The 20,286-nt window shown below is 40.8% G+C and overlaps 1 protein-coding gene across 1 annotated transcript in view; it reads left to right on the forward strand.

The window, feature by feature from the left end:
• Window positions 1–419: 419 nt before the first annotated feature.
• GNAL (G protein subunit alpha L) overlaps window positions 420–20,286 on the forward strand; it is a 177,634-nt gene continuing 157,767 nt past the window's right edge. The window contains exon 1 of the mRNA XM_063396725.1: window positions 420–1,014. Coding sequence (XP_063252795.1) covers window positions 552–1,014 — 463 coding nt within the window. The 5' untranslated portion in view covers window positions 420–551. The remainder of the gene's footprint in view (window positions 1,015–20,286) is intronic.

Below are 20,286 nucleotides of genomic sequence, written 5' to 3' on the forward strand. Positions count from 1 at the left end.
AGAGGCCTCCGCCTCGGCTTCTCCCGCTGTCTGTCAGGGGCACAGCCCCGGAGAGGGGCAGGGGTGTGCGCAGCTCCCGGGGCTCGCACAGGCGGCACACGGCGGCCCTTCCAGGCAGGGAGGAAACAAGGAGCGGGGAGGAAGAAAGGAGGGCGGGTGACGCGGGGGGCGAGGGTCTCCCGGGCAGGGCGCGGAGCGGGAGTTCCGGGAGCCCCCGGCCGCCCGGGGCGGGCTGGGTGGGGGGCTGCGCTCCGTGTGCGCCTGTGTGCCGGCGCGGCGCCCCCGCCCTTCCCCCGGCGGCGCTGCGCGGTGGGCTGGCGCTGGGGTATTTACGGTAACGTGGACCCGGCGGTGGCAGCTCGGTCGGTGTCAGGTGATCGGCGCCGAGGAGCCGCCGCCACAACCCGGGAGGAAGATGCAAGATGGCCCAGCGGGGCCGTGAGGGGCTCCGCGGCGCCCCTTCCCCGCCCGCCGCCGCCCGCCCGGCCGGCGGGAAGCGCTGAGGCCAGCGCCGCCGCGCCACAGCCCGTCCCCGGCGGGGGCACCGAGCCATGGGGCTCTGCTACAGCCTGCGCCCGCGGCTCTTCGGCGACGCCGGCGGCGGCGGCTCCATCTCCAGCGCCGGCGCCGCCTCGGAGCCCGAAGCGCCGGCGGAGCCTCACGCCGCCCCGCAGCCGCAGCCTCTCGGCGTCCCGCTCCGGCCCGGCGGAAAGCCCGGCGGGGAGGCGGACGGGCCGCCGCTGCTGCTGCTGCAGAACGGCGGCGGCAACGGGGCGGCCCCCGAGCGGCAGCCGGCGCTGCCCAAGGCCGGCGGCCCCGGCCTTGGCGGCGGGGGGAAGGCGGCGCGGCAGCAGGCGCTGCACCAGCCGCCGGCGCTCCAGAGGACCTGGGAGAAGCTGCGCCTGGAGGAGCGGGAGGCGGAGAAGGAGGCGAGGAAAGTCAGTAAGAGCATCGACCGGGCGCTCAAGGAGCAGAAGCGGGAGTACAAGCAGACGCACCGCCTGCTGCTGCTCGGTACGTGTGTGTGTGTCTCTGTCTGTCTGTCTGTCTGTGCGGGGGTGTGCCGGGGCGGGCAGGTGCCCCGCGGGGCTCCCCGGCAGCGCCCCCTCCCCGGCTTCCCCTGTTTTCCTTGGGCTCCCTCCATCCCTCCTTTGTCTCCCCGCTGCTCCCCCCCTCCGGCCCTGCCCTCCCGCCCCCCCGGCCGTGTCCGTCCCCGGGCTCTCCCCCAGACAGGTTTACACCTTCTTTTCCCTTCCTCCTCCCCCTGGTCTCTCCTCCCCGCTTCTGGCCCTGGCGGTGGTTTTGCAATGGAGAACGCGATCGGCGCTCGTCGGGCGAGGGCGAGCGGCTCCACCCAGGCGGGCGGGCGGGAGCGATGCGGATGGGGAGCAGCGGGGTCTTCCCTGCCCGGGCGGGGGTGCCCCATCGCCCGCGGCGGGAACTTCGCTCGGCGTCCTCGCAACTCGGAAACATTAACGGGGAAAAAAAAAATTATTATTAATTTTTTAAAGCACAGTAGAAAGGAGGAAAAATGGCCATGCATGCGGGAGATGTGTGTAGCCTGCGGATGATCCTGCTGTGCCGCGTGCAACCAGGGATGGTTTAATGAGGAGCGGCTTGAGGCTCCCAAATGAGAGGAGTGATGAGCAATAGGCTCCTTATTAAAGAAGCAGTGAGCGGAGTAAGGGGAAATAAGCGGGTGTAGCTATGTACGTTCATCAGACATCGCCTCTACTACAAGATGTGCTCATCAGCTGCTGGCTCTCAGATTTTTTAGGGATGACTTGCCAGCTTTTGTCCCCTCTTCTCTGAGGTGCTACGTGCGGTCTGCTGTTGCCACTGCTCTTTCTAAGCATTAGTTAATAGTCTCTCCAGAGGATTTGTACCAGCTGATACATTTACAGTATGAAAACCACAGGGGTATCTAATACAAGCATCTCATTTCCTGCAGGAAACAGAACAGTCATACTGCAGGGCTCTTTTTTATGGTCTGAGCAGAGGGCTTATTTGGCTTCTTAGCTGTAGTCATAAATCTCTGTTTTCTGTTAGCGTGAAAATACTGATTTGCTTTAGTGTTAACTTCCTTACCTGTTCTCGTAAAGTTGCATAGTAGGGAGTTTTGGTGCTTATCTAAGCGCATTCCAGATTTGGGGTAGTCTTTACATCCTTCTTTATAAAACTCAGTTTCTGTTTTACTGGATTCCTTCATTCTTGTTGGTGGGTAAGGGGAGGAGAAAATATGAAATACAGCAGTGGACAAAAGGTGTGCCAGAACTGTAGTGCTCCATTTCCAAAATACAAATCATGGACTTTTATTATTACCCATAAAATACCAGCTTGTAGGATAGTGCAGCTGGTAGAAGGGAAGGAGGAAGATATAATTCATACTCCATGGAATTATTATTAGTAGTGGTAAAATGTCTCTTCTGCTTCTTGAACTGTTGCAGTAATTAACTCATCAATACACCTTTTTAAACCAGATGTTAATTTTTTTTCCTCCTGAGGCTTCTGAGCGCATGTTTTGACTAGTATGGCTGCAAGAAGGCAGAGATCCTGTTTGGTGGCCTTCCTCTGGAGAGGATTATCATTGCTTGAACAAAAGAACTCTAACAAATAGATACTGTATGTAGTCTATAACATGGGTGGTTGTCATTGTAAACCAGAGCAGTAAACACCTGTTCAGAAACAATGCCATTTGAAAAATAAATCATCGCTGACCTTTGGCACTCTAAAAGAAATTCAACACTCCTATGATTCCCTGTGTTGAATTTTGTTTAAAATCCGTGTTGTAATCAAAAAGATTCTCTTGATCTCTGTATTGTTGAGAGGAAATATTGGATTATTGTTTCAGGCCTTGCAGATCAGGGCCTGACTTAAATGTTTCATTTGGATGTAGGAAGAGCTGCAGGTGATTTGTGTGGCTTTTTGAAAGTGGTGGAAATGCTGCTGTAGATAAGAGGAAATTATTTAGAATGGGGAAGGCTTTATTTGTCAGAGAAGGAATAAAGCAAAATCGCATCGCACAAGGAAATAGCTTTCAGTCTTGCTCAGAGGAAAAGACATAGAATGTACACAAAGGTCTTTTAGAATAAAGACTATTTACCAGCCTGATATTTTCTAGCATTTCAAGTTGTAAATAACTGGATCCCTGTCCCTAAGGTCTTCCTGGCAGAGTGAACCTGAAAAGCGAACCTTTGCTAGAGAGAGGAGGAATATTTTTGTACATCAACATGGAGGAAATGCACAGCAGAGGCGAAATGGTGAATGCAGTGACAGCAGAGCACCGTCAGAGAACAAACAAAGTTGAGCAACAGCATTGGCGTGGGCTTTGTGTTTCTTTTTTTAAACATGAGTTTGTAAAGAACAGCCTCATTTTGGCTTGTCCTCATATATCTCCTACATTTACTGGAGCAAGTTTAGAGCATATTATTAAAATTTTAGAGAAAAATACAGCACATATTTTAAGGAGCCACTGCTAGATATCAAAAGTGTATGCAAGTAAATGCATTAACGTAAGAATACTAAGAATCTCCAGAGTCTAAATAAGTAGTATATTAGAAGAGAAGCTTATAAATCTTTGAAAACGACCTTTCCTTAAAAGCACACTCACTCTTTTATTATGTCAAATGAAAACAATCAGCTTTGTGATGAGCTGTGCATATGAGTTACCAAGATATTATGAAGTCTCAAAGGCTTTTTGTAGTGTGTGTCGGTAAATATCTCTCAAGGAGCGTGTTCTCGCCTGTCACAGCTTCCCCCCAACTGGTGTCTGGTGGTGCACGTGATGTTTTGACACTCTCCCCTAAGCTACAGTCGGAAGCACTTAATGTGTTTTTTCATAACCGGGGGTTGTGAAAGGGAGGGTGTGCAGTAAGTGCTCGAGATCAGCTCTCTGTGCCTCCCACATAAATAGGTGTTTAAGTATCAGGTGGCAGTAGCTGTGATGCTGAGGCCTTACTGGTGCACGGGAGTAACAGCAGACATGGGTTGGGTCCATTTGTTTTCTTCTGAAAGAAAAACCCATATAAAATGGAATCTGGCTTTCCACCACAGTTGGCTTTTTCTTGCTTAACATCCATATTAAAAATACAAGAAACTGATTGATTATTGGGTGCTGTATTATTGGTGGTGGGGGGGTGTATTTCCTTTTCTTTTTATAAATGAAGTGTTCATCTGTGCAGAATTCTTAGGATGCTTTTACTAACCCTGAGATGAGGATTTTTTTTAAGCATATGGATTTATTGAACATATTTGCAGGGCTTGATCGGAGTTTTGTAGCTTTCGTTTCTGTCTTGTGTTTGGTCTTCTTTTCCAGAGCATTGCAGGTACCCTCTTCTGCAAGACTATTTTAGCTGCTGATTTCCTAGAAACTGTAGAAACATTACAAATCACTTTATTGAAGCAATTTACATTCTCATTTGCAGTCTCGTATTTTAAAGTATTTTGTGAGTAAGTGGGGTGAAGGGGAATTGGCTTTAAACAGAGTGTTAACCATTGCGGTATAATTAAGGCTGATGTAATGTTGAAGTAAACTATAGATTGAGGTGGTTTTTTTCCTAAAGCTGTTGTCTTCTAACCTCTGACTCCTATTTTTTCTATTTACCCTCACTCCTGGTTGCTATCCTGACTTTGGATGACTTTCTCAAGCAGAACACAATCTTTTATACTTCTCTGCTAAACTGAAACTGAAAGCGTTCTGAGTAAAAGCTTTTCTGTTCAACAGAAACTGAAAGTAATGATATAGGGATTGAGGGAGCCGAAACAGAGATAGTAATTTTCTTCACTTAAAAGGTACTGGAACTGCTTACGTGATATTTAAGTACTGACTTGATAATGAAATTTAGATATGTTTGGTGATGTTCGTGCACAAAAGTCTAGAAAACATACCGAAAAACGTAGTTCCTCTGAATCGGTGGAAATCAAACACAAAGATGCCTTGTAAGGCTTGGGAAGCTCCTACTTGGGAGATCCCAGAAAGCTCAGAGGTGTATAACTCAGAGTATATAAAAGAAATGGTGTTTTTTCTTTTCTTAACCATGCACTGAATGACTGTTGTCAGAAATGGACTTTTTGTGCAAAGAGAGTTTCTGGTCTGTCAGTGGCTTTTAGACTAAAATTGCCGTCTCATATATGTTCTGCATCAAATGCTTAAGTTCATCATACATCCCCAAGCTAATTTTAAATCTTAAGCCTAATGAATTCTATTTTAAAAATAATTTTAACTTGTACATGGTGTCAACTTATGCTTTTCATACCTGAATATTGTTTAGCTTGATGTGGTGATACTTCCCTTGTGTCTGCATAAGGTTGAATGTTTGAGGTGTTTTTCTGTTACCATCAGAGATGACTCCTTCCCTGGTCTGCAAGGGAGCTTGGCATATTTAGGATCCTTACAGTCCAGCTACTTCTAATGTGGAGATGATGCACAGGTAATTGGTAGGAACAGATATTTTCAGGACTTTAAAATCCTGGCCAATGTAATAATGCAAAAGGGTTTTATAATCCCTAATACTTTGCATAATTTGCATGTCTCTTCAAAAGCTCTTCTGCTTTTGTTGTAACTTACAGCATCACAGGAAGTGGGATATGCACTCCTTGCAAAGGAGGAGATCAGTGGGTAGGAGTCATCAGGACATTTGGGATCAGTTCTTAACTTTGGGGGAGTTTGAAGTGTACTGAAAACAATCCCTGATTTACAATACTTAGCTTTTCTTTCTCTGTAAATTAAAAGCTAATTAGATTTAGCCTATACTTAGGTGTTTTAACTTATTTCCATTCTTTGATTGATTTTGCTTATCTTGAATCACTTGATATTTAAGAAAAAAATAGCTAAATCATTTTTTCCCTGTGTTAGGTGTAGTGATACTGGGAAGTTTTAAGTGCTGTGGAAGGGTGGGTTCTGCAGCTGTTAATTAGAACTTAAGATTATTAGGCATGTAATGATTATTGGAATGCATTGTCTTAATTAAGCAAACTTTGCAGGTATACTATGTCATTTTAAGGTCCCGTTACCATTGTACCTTTTTGACTGACAAAATTTTGAAGAGTATGTAAAACTCCTTGATTTGAATATTTGTTTTTCCTTTCCCCATGCCTTCTCCCACAAATAGTTTAGAAGAAATACAGTTTGAAACTTTGTTACCATGTTCATCCCTTTCCACTGCCCAACCCACACATCCAATTTCTTTTTCTTTCCTTTTATCATTTTTTAACACAGTGTGACTACAAATTTGGGGAAATATTTAATGGTGGGGGTTTTTCATACAGTCATGGCTTCCCTCAACTTACATTTTCAAGTCAGGTACCACTTGAGCTTGTAAAGTTGAATTAATTTTTTTAAAGGTTTGGGGGGTTTTTTTGGTTTTTTGGTGGCTTGTTTTGTTTTGTTTTTAATCCAGCAACCGCTGGATTAACACAGCCCAAGCTGTGGCAGAAACCTGGCCTGCCTTCTGCTTACCAAGTTGAACTTACCTGACAGTTCTATACCTGTTCTAGAAACATTTTACCCTTGCTGAGTGATGTGGAAATGGTTCTTCTCCATGGATTTTTGAACAGCAGTAGAGAAACAAAATGGTGTAAATAAGACGACAGAGATGCCACTTATTCTCACAAAAAAGAATAGATGGATAGAATTTTATGAATCTTTTGCAGGATCTGGAGGAAATGCAGCCTTGTATCTGGTCTATGTACATCATATTTATGTTTTTTCCAAGAGTAATGTGCATATTAAGTACACTGACTAGCATATTTCATATTATCCCTGTAGCATTGTGTGAATGTATGTGTGAAAATCCTGAGTCTTGTGATTTATCTGCACATGAATATTAAATAAAAGTTTAAGAACTGAAAGTCCTGTGGAATAAGCTCTGCAAAGAAGGAAATGTGTGCTGCTTGGGACCAGAATAGGTAAAAACTACTTAAGAAAGGATTTCTTATTTTCTTTTTCTGTGTTCATGTGCAGAAGATCAAAAAATCTGAGAAAAAAGTTGCCAATTCATGTCTGTAACATAATATGTAACATCAATGACCTGTAATGGAACATCTTAACTGATAAGATCTCTTTGAAGTAAAACTTGAATTGCATCCTCAGAATTTTATGTTTGTTTGGTTTTAAACATAAGTTTGAGGAATTATAAGTTCCACTTGCTTTAAAGGTAGCGTTATGTTTCAAGAATAATTAATTTGTCCTTCCAAAAATACCATTACTGTAGTAAGTCAGATCCAGGTAGAATTATAAATCCTATGCTATTTAGAGAAGAATTTACATCATGTGGGAACGACATGCATTTTGCAGCTTAAAGCTGTTTTAAGTAGAAGGATTTTTTCCCTCCAAGTTTTTAAAATAAAAAGAAAAAAAAAAAATTGAAAAGTTTTGCACTTTTTCTATGATAGACACTTGTAACAGTTTCTTTTAAGAGGACTTCATTCCTTTAAAAGTCAAAAAGGAGGTTCTTCTAAGCAGTCAATTCAAGCAAATTATCTAGCTGGTCTTCAGAAAATGAGACCATTTGTTCTGTGATTTGGGTTAGTGCGTGCAATGGAGATAAATAGCAGGCTGAAAAACATCAGTAGTAAAAACCTGACAATAAATTGGGTCCTCACTCTCTGTTTCCTCCCCACCAGCCTCTCTTTCTTAATTTGAAAATCCATAGGTTTTGATACATGTAACATACTCTGTGTTTAATTTGTCATCTGTGGATTAAAATGGATAAGGAAGAGTTGTATTTTTCCACCATGAAGAAGGAAGGCTATGTTAACCTGCCAAAAGTGTGGGTGAACACAGATCCTTAGTATTGTGTGCAAGTGTAATTTATATTAAGCAACCTAATCTTTTATTGAAAACTGTGGTGAATGTTGCTGAGACATTGCCAACTCTACTATGCTGCAACTCTTTGAACTATGGAGAATTCATCGTTCTGTATCTCGGAGCAAATACAGAATGCACTTCATGGTGCTAGGCAGTGCCTTCTTCAGAATCATCTTTATTTTCCCAAATGCCTCACGTGTGGAGGACAAAACTACAACAAAAGCAAGTTGGTTTTTTTCCTTAAGTGAAAGCACTCTTTCCAGGCTCATGTTTGAATTAATTTTTTATGTTGATTATAGAACCATTTCTATTCCAAATGATATTTTTTCAGATAGAGGTGCACACGTTTGTCTGTGCATGCACACACGGCCACTGAAGTTCTTGTAAAACGCAGGAGATGGCTCCGAGGAGTCCCAGTGAGATAAACCAACCTTCAAGAACATGTGGTTGGATTATGTCCTGGCATATCTCATAGCCTTAAATCTTCATAAGCACAGGGCAAGTGTTGTGGATTCTGTAGCAAGATTGCTTTTTTACATCCTTTGACTCACTGGCCATCTGAATTACAAAACAGACTTACGGTGTTATCTTCTGCTTGTTCTGAGCTTCCTGTATTTGTCCAATTTGCTGTCTAGCAGAGATAGGAACATGATATTAAGCACTTCTAACGTGTCAGCCTTTGCAAAGATGTATTTAATTTTTCATGTTCTTTTATAAATTATAAACCTAAAATGCAGAAGAATTTAATAATTTGTATAAAGGACATACACAGAATTAACCACTTCATAAGCTGAAAAGATATGATCAAAGAGTTTGAGGGAGGTTTGGTTTTTTGGGGTGTTTTCTAGGGTTTTGGTAGGGTTTGGTTTGTTTGCCTTTTTTTTTTTTTTTTTTAATCTAATTTTTAGATAGGCAAAAAGACTCCTTTCTAAGTGGCAAGATGCTGTGGAAGGTATTTATATCTCATAATGTGTTTGCTTTAATTTAATTTAGTAATTTCCTCATCTAATACTAAAAACTGAATAAATTTAAAAATTCCTTGATGTGTATGAGACATTCTTCTGCTTCAGCTGTGCCTAAGACCCTCATAGTGCATTGTAAGTCTGGTGCTGTTACGTGTGGTGCTGTGCAACCTAGTCATGTATAAACAACCAGGAAAATGGCATGAAGGACAGGCTGTAAGTTAAGAGGACTTTCAGATCCTTTTCTTCCTTGGGTCTACTGACTTGTGAGCGTGGCTGAAGGCAGAAGAGTAGCCATTCAAATGTTTTGCTTTTATCCCTTGAAAATATTTCCATGAATGAAAACAGATGGGAACTACAGGGCAATAATTCTGGTTTGGATTGAGTAGTTGACCCTCCTTTGATTTAACGTTTTGAAAGAGGAACAGAAATATGAAATTCTTGAGAGTATTTTTCACACTTGGGGTTGGAGTGAGGTGAATAAAAATACCCAACCAACCAAGAAACCACCCATCTGTCATGTAAATTCTTATGGCTTTGTTTTGTTTAACAGAGCTGTACCTCAAATTCATATTAATCTGGACTGTCCCTGCAGATGAAATAGCACTGAGAGGGCAACACAAGCTTTTGACACTTAAAGGAAGACTGGATAACAAGCTGTATTTTAATAACTGCCATTCATTGTTCCTTTTGGTAAATACATTTTTCTTCTTCATTTTGGGAATATTTTTACACTTTCTGTGGTTCTTTAGTGTTGTAAAGCATTTATCTTGCCTTAATGGAAGACCAGTAGAGAAACACTAGAGTTTTGATGTCGTGCTTCCTGATTTTTGCTTCCAGATCAGGAGCCATAGTAGTCCCTCTTGCATGAAGTTCCTCGTGCACTCTGAGTGCATAAATCTGTTACTCCAGATTCTATTCTAACCTCCCTCAGGTTTTCTTATTTTGCTCAGTGTGATATCTGAGTTACAAAGCTTGTTTGTTCAGTAATGTCTTTCCAACTTGGTTATTATTGAAACACTACAGTTAGTGTCTTGTTCATTTTAGAGTTTGGGGTTTTTAAATGCGGAAACTACAATAATATTTTAGGAGGCTGCATATTCACTCCCAAGGCCTTCTACTTCTTTACTCTGTGTGTGCAGGTGAAAATGTTTGCTCAGCAGAGGTGTGGGAAAAAGAACAAAAAACTGCCCGCAGTGGTGTTTGGCTTGTGATATGCAGAACTTTCCTCTGTCAGGGGATCCTGGCTCTAGGTGTATGTCAGCTATGTCTTTGAACTACCAGAGGTAGAAGAAAAACTGTTTCATGGAAAATCTGGGATGGAGAGAGTCATTTTTTGACACTTGAAGTTACTCATAATTTAATGCAGAAAGGATCACCTGAAGAGCACTCGACTCCCTGTCGACTCCCATTTGGCAGTAGTCCTTGTCTAATTAAAGCATATTCACAGATATGTGATCTATCTGCCAGAGACTGAATTAATGCTTTCTAATATGTCAGAAAAAGCTAAAGCAATGCAGTAAAAGGTCAAACAGCCTTTCAGATATGCTAGAGAGGGATTTGGAGGGTGGGCAGGGAGGATGGGACTGTCTTCATACTACCAACACATACCACTGCTTGTGCTCCTGGTCCAGCTGTTTCAGGAAAAGCAAACAGGGACTCTGATGCTCTGAAACAGAATGAGGAGCACTTCCACCCTTGGTCTCATTCCATATCCAATGCTGAAGAGCAGGGGTTTGTTAATACCTTGTTCTGCTCTAGGGGGAAGCCATTCATCTCAATAGCACAGTTTCTCTGGGTTTCTGTGCATTGGTTGTGTGAGCAGTGTCACAATCTGCCAGGGTTCTGCAGCACCCCCTGTTCTAGTACACGTAGACTGTGTTCAGGACAAAACAAATACATAACCCTCTCAAGCCAAAACAGAGTAACTCCAGTACATCCTGCTGTGCTGCCTGCCACTGAAATGTAACCTGTTCCTAAATGACAGTATTTCTCTTAAGATAAAGATGGCTGGACGAGTATGGGAGTAAAAGTATTCTTTTTGTTCTTCTGTTCCTACCCTTACTTTAAAAGTAAGAACTTCCGCTGTTTTGGGATTGTTGTTGGGGGCATTTTTTCATATGTATTTCTATCCTGATACCCTGATAAAAGATAATTAGGTAATCTGACAAAAGAGCAATTAGAAAATTGAATTAATTGTCTGTTCACAGGATGTGCAAAGAAAGGTTGAATTAATCTTTCTTAATCTTGTGTGAGACAAAAGTAATTTGAAGATATTACTGAGTCCCACATAAATAAATAGACAGCATCTTTTGAGTTCAGTCCTTTATTCCCAAACACAGTTCTCTCTCTGAAGTTAGGCTGATAAAGACTTTGGTATTGGTAGCTGCTAAATCAGCTTTAGGTAAACAATCAGACAGTGGAGAAGACTTTGGGGGTTTATGAATAATTAGACTAAAATCCAGAAGTGACTAGTACGATTTATCTATCTGACTATATATGTAAGCAAGACATTTCACTTCCTCTTAGTCTCTGTGCTTTAAACTCATAAGTTGCTTGAATTTTAACATGAGTATTACACTATTACTTCATACAAAGTATCCAAGCAGTGTTACTGTTTTGAACCCTAGTTCGGAATAGGACACGCAGTGTCCCACCCATCTACTTCAGCTTCTGCTGGGTTGGCGTTCATATTACACTTGCTTTCTCCATCTTGTTTTGTATCTGTAACTCACATAGTTACTCCATTCCTTGAAAGAAAACAGCCTGGAATATATTTTTTAAAAGCTAAATGTGCTCATCACCTATTGCTCTTGTCTGACTGTTTTTTCCAATGTGTCTGAAGTGGGCAGTGCTCGCTTTAAGGGTGTTTGTATTTCTTTTCTGCAGGAAGCATTGATTTCACTTTTTTAATTTTGAATTGGTTTATCTGACAATTCATAATTAGTATATATCCAAGTGTTTCTGAAACTGGCCTATAAAAATAGGAGCTATGACCTTGCAGTGGCTCATGGAAGAATATTACTTGATTGTACCAGGTTTATTATAGTTGCTGTTCTCCAGTGTTGCTGCTTGTCCACACTTGGGTCTTTTGATAAGCTAGCATTATTCACAGTGGTATCCTTAATCAGTGGGTAAGAGTTTACTGTAACTAGTTGATGGTTCACACTTCATTCTTGAAATCCATACATTATCTGATTCCCGATTCACTTAAAATGTGTTGTATTGACTGTTTGCAGAATAACATCAGGCACACATGCTGCTTATTTATAATCAAATTATATTGACATAAGCCTTCAACTTAATCAACTGTGTTTGCTGTCAATATCCCTCAGATATTTATTTTTAATTAGGCAAATAACTTACTACTGATTCGTTGGCATTAGATAGTGGATTCCAGTCCTGTGCTTGATGGAATGTGATTTTTCTCAAACTGTGTGTAATCTAAATAATGGCATCTCATATCTGAAAAAACCCTTGATTTTCTGATGCCTTCAGGTTATCACGTAGAGTAGCCATAAATGTGATTGACATTCCTTACACTGTTATCTGCTGTGATTTGCAGGGCATGCTCAGATCCTTCTAGTAGACAGTTATCCTGTGAATATTAAGAAAAGAACTGTTTAGATCACATTGTGAAGAGAGAGGGCAAGAATCTCAGTTTAAAGAATTATTTGTCTTGACACACAGGGAAATTTACTGTTACTGTTTTAAGGTAAAGAACCTAACTTGATATTTCTGGGGGAATATGAATGGTTTTGTTAAACAATGAAACTAACTACGTGTTGGTCTAGCAGGATGCTGCTATTATGATTTCTTGTTAAACAAATCATTTTGGTAACTTGAGATTCTCTGGAAAGAGCAGTACTTTGCTCGGTCCTTTTCATCTCTATTATGTAGTCTGGTTTGAGGGTGTTTGAAACGGTTCCATGTCCTTTTCTTAAAAAAGAAACCAGCTGCTTATTTAAATGGATAGTTTCAACAAGCTGAAATGCTTTATCAGGATGAAGTACTAAGCCAGTTAAATACTTACTGCTACTACAGACCAGCACAGGAGAAAAAAAGATAATCTCATGATGTTGTGTTTTTTGTTTTCTGCTTTTATTTGTTACTGGCTGTGGTCCAGAAGCATCTTCTGTAGTATGTTAGGTCTTGCAGGCAGTTGCTTGGACTTTTTATGAATGCTGTCTTTCAAATCAGCTGACCCTTGTTACTTTTTGCCTTCTTTGTTTATGGCTAAAAAATTACGTATTCGGGTGTACAATCTTTACCATAAAAGCGTCCAACTCAAAACATAAAGCTCTTAAATTCAAGCATTTAGTAAACTAACACTTTTATGTTAAGTCAGGTTTTTGATGGCATTTTTTATAGTAGTTAGGAAGGGTAACATCCGTTACAAAAACTGCTTATTGCCAGAATTCTTATATGTGATACATATTGGAAATCAATTCTTACTCTAACCTTTTATTAAAATAAAGGAAGAGTTCTTACCTTCACAGTCCGTTCCTTTATTAATAGGTATTTGACTGATGAATTAAGTCTCTCTGAACACATTGGGGTAGTCTTATTTTTTAACTCATCCTAAATGTGCACTAACAATTATCTCAGTTTGTAAAATACCTGACCAAGTCTGTCATCCCATCACAGACAGTATGGTGTTTGATCCTGAGGTGTACACATTTTTTTCAGAGCATCAGATGGCTTGAGATTCTTTCTTGACCCCCATCCCTGGTTGACAATGTGTTTAACATTTCAAAGGGCAGCCCTTCCTTCCCCCTGTGAGTATTCTGATAAATGCTCTAACTGGAGGCTGGTCTTCTAGCATTTTAATTAACTCTCTACACAGGGACCCTTCCTGTGGAGAAAACATGCATTTTCTTTTAAAAGATTTTCCAGAATAGATTGTGAGCATAAACTGTGGAGGAGGAAAATTTACTTACCAGTATAGGAGCAGTTGTGTTTCTGATTTTGCTGTAGTATATAAAGATCTGAAATTATAAGTCAGTGTAATGTGAAAGTATGCAAAACACCTGCTTTTACACTGAAAGCATAGTAAGCCTTGCTGTGACTGCAGGAATCCCAAATATGAACTTAATTTTGTGGTGTCATCAGTCTGGAATTAACTGTTTAAGTTGGAAGAGGGAGCTGAGACACAGAAGGATGGCAGAAAATTTTCCTGAGTGCCTGATTTCTCAGTTTGATTATGACACATGTCATCAAAAGTGCTTCAGAAGCAGAGTGGTTTTGTCCTCTACCAACTTCACTTGGAGTCAAATGGTCAGCACTGATGAAGACTTACAAAAGTGTTTTGTTTCACAGCCTGAATGTATCGATTCCTTCAGGGAGAATATTCTTAATTTTTGTTTTAGTGGTATTTTTGACACTTTGTACTTGGCTCAGTTCTTGAATATGTATTTAAGTGATGTTAATAGTTCATTCATTTATTTATTTTGAGTTGATTTTATATTTTTTAAGAGTACTCTTATTCTGAGCCTTAAAACTGAAAATGCAATATCTTTCATGAAGCCTATAAAATCATGTAACTTCTGGCTCAACAACAGGGTGCTGAAAAAATTAGGGTAGATTTCAGAAGAGCAGATTTATTAAAATATTGACAGAAACACTTTTTTGCTTGTTTTCCTAGTTTTCCCTTCTGCTCATAAGTATGCATTGGTATTCATGATGGGAAACTTTAAGCTGAGAGGTTAAAACACAATAAAATCAGCTGGATAGTGTCATATAATGAATATCATTAGGAAGACTCAACTACTACGATCAGTAGGGCTTGATTCTATCTGTAGACAAACTGTCAAATATAGGTGCAAAAGTTGGGCATTCCATCATGAAGGATATCTGTCCAAACTTTGGTACACGTGCCTGATTTCAACAAGTGTTATGTTGTCTTGGATGAAATGACTGCTTCCTCTCTGCATTCCTCATTGTATTCTCATTCCTTACAGCATATACAGTTATAGAATAAAATAACAGCAAATGTGTGACATGTTTGACTGTATGTCATCTTTTTTTCATGTGGAATAATTCTTGCAGTATATACAAAAGTCTTTAGTGTGGATTTTTCCAAGGAGTGGACCATTGATATATTTCCTCTTGTTCAGATGGAAAATCAAAGTAGAAATGGATCATGTGCAAATTTACATAATCATCTATTTTTCAACTATTAGTTTAGATGTCTACAGCCTATTTTAGAGAGCTGTTACAATAAGCTGCTACCTTTGGTGTCCAAATTATTATGTTGATATTTAATTTCTGAAAACTGCTTCTCAAATTAAATAATCTTGAGAGTGGAGAAACATAGCAATAATGCTGCAGCTGTCTGAGCTCCTCTGATGGTTACACATCCAAGATGTGAAAGCCCAGCTGTGAAGAAACTGGACTTTCTGCTACTGTTGTTATATCCCAATGCCACCATAATGATCTGGGCCTCTCAGATACTCATCAGACAGATTCTCTTTCTTGACAGCATGAAAATGTCTTCAAGTCTTAGAAGTACACTGTTGCTGGCATTCCTGTGTGCAGTCTCCACTTTTAGTCCAGTGGAAAAGGCTGACAGGTAGCAACTGTTGATATCCTCTCGTCTCACTTCAGACAGGCAGGAGAGGCAGTGAGTGGAGCGTGTCTTGGCAGCAGCACGCCAGGCTGGGGTAGCTGCTGCATGTTGCAAAGATTACCAGACTGCATTGCTGCTGCAGATTGCCATAACTGAAAAGTTTCCATCTCACAGGCTTTGCGAGCCAAAGGCCAAGCAGAGAATGAGTCCCTTACTGCACCAAGCAAAGGTCTCTGAGCCTAGACAGGGAAAACTTTGTCCCTGCCCCTTGCTGCTAATGCATGACAAGAGTGCATGGGGAAAAAATTCAACAGCAGCTCGTTGCTGCAGTCAGTAATCTGATTTACCCCAAGATGAAGCAGATTCTTAGTTAATGGATTGGAGGTTACCAGTATTTTCTTGTATGGTCAAGTTCCTGCATCATGCTCATGGCTAAGTTTACCTTCTCTGGTCATAGCACTGCTTGTGTAGTGGTAAAATTTTAATTACAGAGCTTCTGTATGATTATAAGGTCTACATTTTCCCCTTAGAAAATCTGTGTGACTGTAAAAGTAACACTTCACAAATATTTCTGTGTGCAGTATGTTATTGAATGTGTCATCAGTGGGCTTGATAACAGATTGGAAATCCTGAATTCTTTTATTGGAACAAAATGGGATCCAAATCCCATTCAAAATATGTTGCAATTTAATCTTATTATTTTAGATCCCACATCTATTCTGTTCCTCAGTGCTTGTCTTTTATTTGTGGTACTATGCCAGAACAAATAAATGCTGTGGGATCTTGTCTAAGCTGAGGTCAGTGTTGGATAAACCATGTCAGTAATTCAGAAAAAACTGAGTCACAGGGTATTGTCACTTCTGGCTATTTCCAGTTGCTTTAAAACAGCCAGTGGAATTACAAAGAAAGTTCAATAACTTGTTTACAAATATGGAATAAATTTAGGTAGATTTGAGTGACACTCTGAACAGATACTGTGTGCTTAAAAAGAAGCTGTGATACTCAAAGGTGTCTCCACCTGGGTTTCCAATTACCTGCTGGTTCAGGTGTGAAGAACGGTGCTGCTGGATACGAAGGGGTTTGTGTGTGTGACCTGCCATGCAGTGAAGCAAACTTCTCCGTGACAAAGAGAGGCATACGGTTCTTTTTTCTCAAAGAAAACTTTAGCAGCCTCATGGCTGAGCCAAATGTCTTCCTACACCAGTTTCACCAGTTTATAGGTACTCTTGTATCACTTCGGTTTGCTCATTACTCACCATTTGCTTGCACTGAATGAAGCAGGATTCTGTGGCTAAGTTGCCATGGCTTATCCCATAGCATAATTAGAACTATTAATGCTGTCTTTGCAATTTGGAGAATTGAGAGTAAACTTGTAAAGAAAACCTGTGGTTATTTTGTTATGAATGCAGCATGGATTTTAATTTTTTTTTTAAAACTTGGGGGGTGCATGATGGTTAATTTCAAGATCAGCTCATGAAATGCCATATTGTGGTGAAATTTCTGTACAAGACAGAGGCTGATCTAGCATTTTTATAATGGTCACCATTGTTTTTATTGTAGACTGAAGTAAATTCTCAGCTTCTTAAAGGCTCTTTAGTAAAGAGTTGCAATCTTCACACAGCTTAGTAGATGTTCTTTATCATTTTCCACATCTTGCCTATGAATGAGAATATGCAAAAGTCAGGTTTTGTTTATGGTTGTTTATTTTTTAGGCCCATATATTTTCCTTACCTGCCAGATGTAAGTTAAAACTTCTACAAGATGTTCTCCCCACTAATGGTAGGAAATAGGTCCTTTTGGAAGGCCAGGTGGTCTTTAAGAGTACTTTGATAGAGTGAGGTACACTGGATTGGCACTCATTCATCACACCCTGTTACAGTAGATGCAGATGATCTTTCTGTGGGTTTGCCCCAGAAAGGCAGGTGCAGTATTCATATATCCTGGGATGTGAAGACAAATGCCTAGGACCTTATGTTTTATGGGATGTTTTATGTAATACTCACATGTTGACTGTTAAGTCCTTTAAATGTTTCCTAGACTATTTTGTGACATTATATGAGGAAGGCTGTTTCTTGCACCTCAAGTCTCAAATAACCCCATTGCCACCGAAACAGTAATTGCAAGACCACTGTGAATAGTCTTAGTGGAGATGTAGTCTACAGGTTGCATTTAGGCTTTGTGGTTAAACAGTGGTGAGTGGTTAACTGTAGACATGGCAACAGCAACTCTGAAGATATTTGTTGAAGTTTATTACAGCTTGTGATTTACTTTGCTTCAGTTTCCCACTCCCACCGTGCTCCCCTCCAGTTTACACCACATTTGGAATGAAATGCGTACATTTCCGTGTTGGTGCTTGGGTAGCAGATAACAGCCATGCAATAGAGTTATTTCCTTCCTTTCTCACAGTTTCTCCAACTTGGCCATTTTATGCAACCTCTTTTAAGGAGAATCTTGTCTGGTCAAAGATAGATACTGAAGACATTGAGAGCTTTAAAACCAGTTCATGTACCCTTCACGTTGTCTACTGCTGTTCCTGAAGCCCTATGGGAAGGAAGGTTGATTGGTGAGTATCCTTGATTTAGTGGAAATGATTTGAGTGGTGGCAGTATCCAGTGTTACTCAGGGTCACCCTATTAGGTCAGCCTTACCCTATTTCTTAAAGCAGTAAGTCTCACCAACCTTGTCTTAGACAAGACTGGTGTTGATTCAAGGCGCATCTGAGTCATCTTTTACAAGCTGTTCACCTTTCATGTCTTGAGCTTTCGTCCTATTTTTGGGTTGCCAAATGCATCAGACATAGGTGAGATCACCTTTACTCATCCAGAAACTTAGGTGCTTAAACAAACAGAACCTCCTGCTGACTGATGCCTGAGCTGCCCTTCTGATATCCTGATCTGAACCTCATGTAAGTGATGGAATTCACCGAAGGAATTATCCATTATTTAGAGACAGACTCCTAGCTGTTAAACTTGGTGTTGCAATAAATCTTAGCCAAGATGTGGTGGATGTGATTCTAAAATCACATCACTTTTCAAGACATGTGGCTTTACTCTTCTGTATACACCAGTGTGTTGAGCTTGAGGAAAGCTTGAGGAAAGTGTTCCCATAGGTTCATCCTCTTTCTTTCTGGGCTATGTGATGTGCACATTTACAGTACTGGCGTGCATATTAACTGCAGACATCAGTCATTTGAAACTCATCCATAATGAGCAAATAATAAACTTGCAGGTCTTTGGGTGGGTGTTCCTAACTCATTAAATCTCCTTAAACAGTTTTCATTAAATGTGATTTTACCTTGAATTTTGAGAAAGAACTGATTCAAACTCAGAAAGGGATGTCAAGTTTTGAAAGAAAAAAACGCTGAGAAACCTTTCTGTTTTCTGATGCAGAAGGGATAACAGAACTGATACATGGATAAGGAAAGTTTAAATACAAATATTTAAGGGGATATCATGTTTCCTTAAAGATGTTGGAAAGCAGCAATCTGCCTTAGTGTTATGAGTAAATGAATATTGTCATTGCAAGTTCTCGTCTTCTCAGGGGACCACACATCCTTGACTACTACAGTTTTGTGTATATAAACTTACTGACACTATAAATATAAATATTCTAATTCAGGCTTATTCTGCTACCAAAAGGTGTAGCTGAAGAATTTAAGACAAGTCTGTCCACCCTGATAATCAATAAAATTACCAGTGCGTTGTTCTGCTGATTTAACAAATGATGTGCTTGTCCTGTTACATTTTGAGAAAACTAATGACTAATTGACTGCTTGAGACTTTGTTGTTGTTGTAGATTTGTGAACAGATTTGTTTATCAAAACAGCATGCATGACATTTTAATGGTGATGTTAATGAAGTAGTGCTACTGTCACTAGGAATACTGGACTCCTTTCCAAAATTTTTACGGTTGTGTGGACCACTAAGATGATTAGGAGGAAGTCTTCTCTTTCAATAAAAGCTGGATGCATAAATTGTGTATAAACGTGGCAGGAGGAGTGAAAGTGGTGTGGTTTCTCAGCTGTAGACTCTCAGCTTGGGACATCTTAGCCAGTTTGGAGAGTTTCCCTGCTTTATTTGTCCCTGAATTCTCCCTACTTGCACCCTTTCAAGGCTCTCAGAGGAGGCTGAGAGTGATAGGCTGGAACAGGGTAGCAAACCCAGAAGTGGGACTGACCAGAGAAAGGTTTGCAGTTGTGTGCTGCTCTTCACCAGGTGTTCTTGAGGAATTCCTGCATTCTTTGCATTTTGTCTTTAATCCTCGTGGTGGCAGCACACGCCAAGAGAAAGGAGCCCGCCGAGTGCTGCTGACCTGGGGTTTAATTACAGTTGACATGAAGGTGCTCGTACTTACACTTAGAACTTTTGTTGCCGGTGTGGCAGCTTGAAAATAGAGGGTCAGAACTTCATCATCTGCGATGTCAGTTTTTATGAACTTTTGAGAGATATTTAATTGGGAGAAATATTTCCTCCTCTCCATCCCCACACCAGCAGGTAAAGGCAGCATTTGTGAAGATCGATCATGAGCTGCTGACAAAACTTACATGGCAGGGTTGAAGTTTCAGTTCCAAAATGTTATCCAAAGGCTGTTGGAGTTTTGGAATGGTGAGGGTTTTTGTTAACCTCAGCAGTATTTGTCCAGGACTCCTGTTGTTCAAGGCACTACATTGCCGTAGCCTTTCCTAAATTTGCACACGAAGTCAGGATCTGTCTGATGGATTCCAGTGGAAAACAGAGACACAGTGTCAGGCATTCAGTGAAACCTATCAACACAAGGCAAAGAAAGAAATACCGAGTGTTAGTATTGAGGTACTGATAACCAAATAACTGAAAAGTGACTAATACTGAAAAGTTGGCTGTAGATTTAACACTGTGCTAATTAAAGAAGGTAGATAGAACTACCTTTTGGTTAATGAAACAGCCTTTTCCAAAATAGCATCACAGGCGAAT

This window comes from Prinia subflava, chromosome 1 (genome assembly GCF_021018805.1).
Source record: "Prinia subflava isolate CZ2003 ecotype Zambia chromosome 1, Cam_Psub_1.2, whole genome shotgun sequence".
Lineage (NCBI taxonomy): Eukaryota > Metazoa > Chordata > Aves > Passeriformes > Cisticolidae > Prinia > Prinia subflava.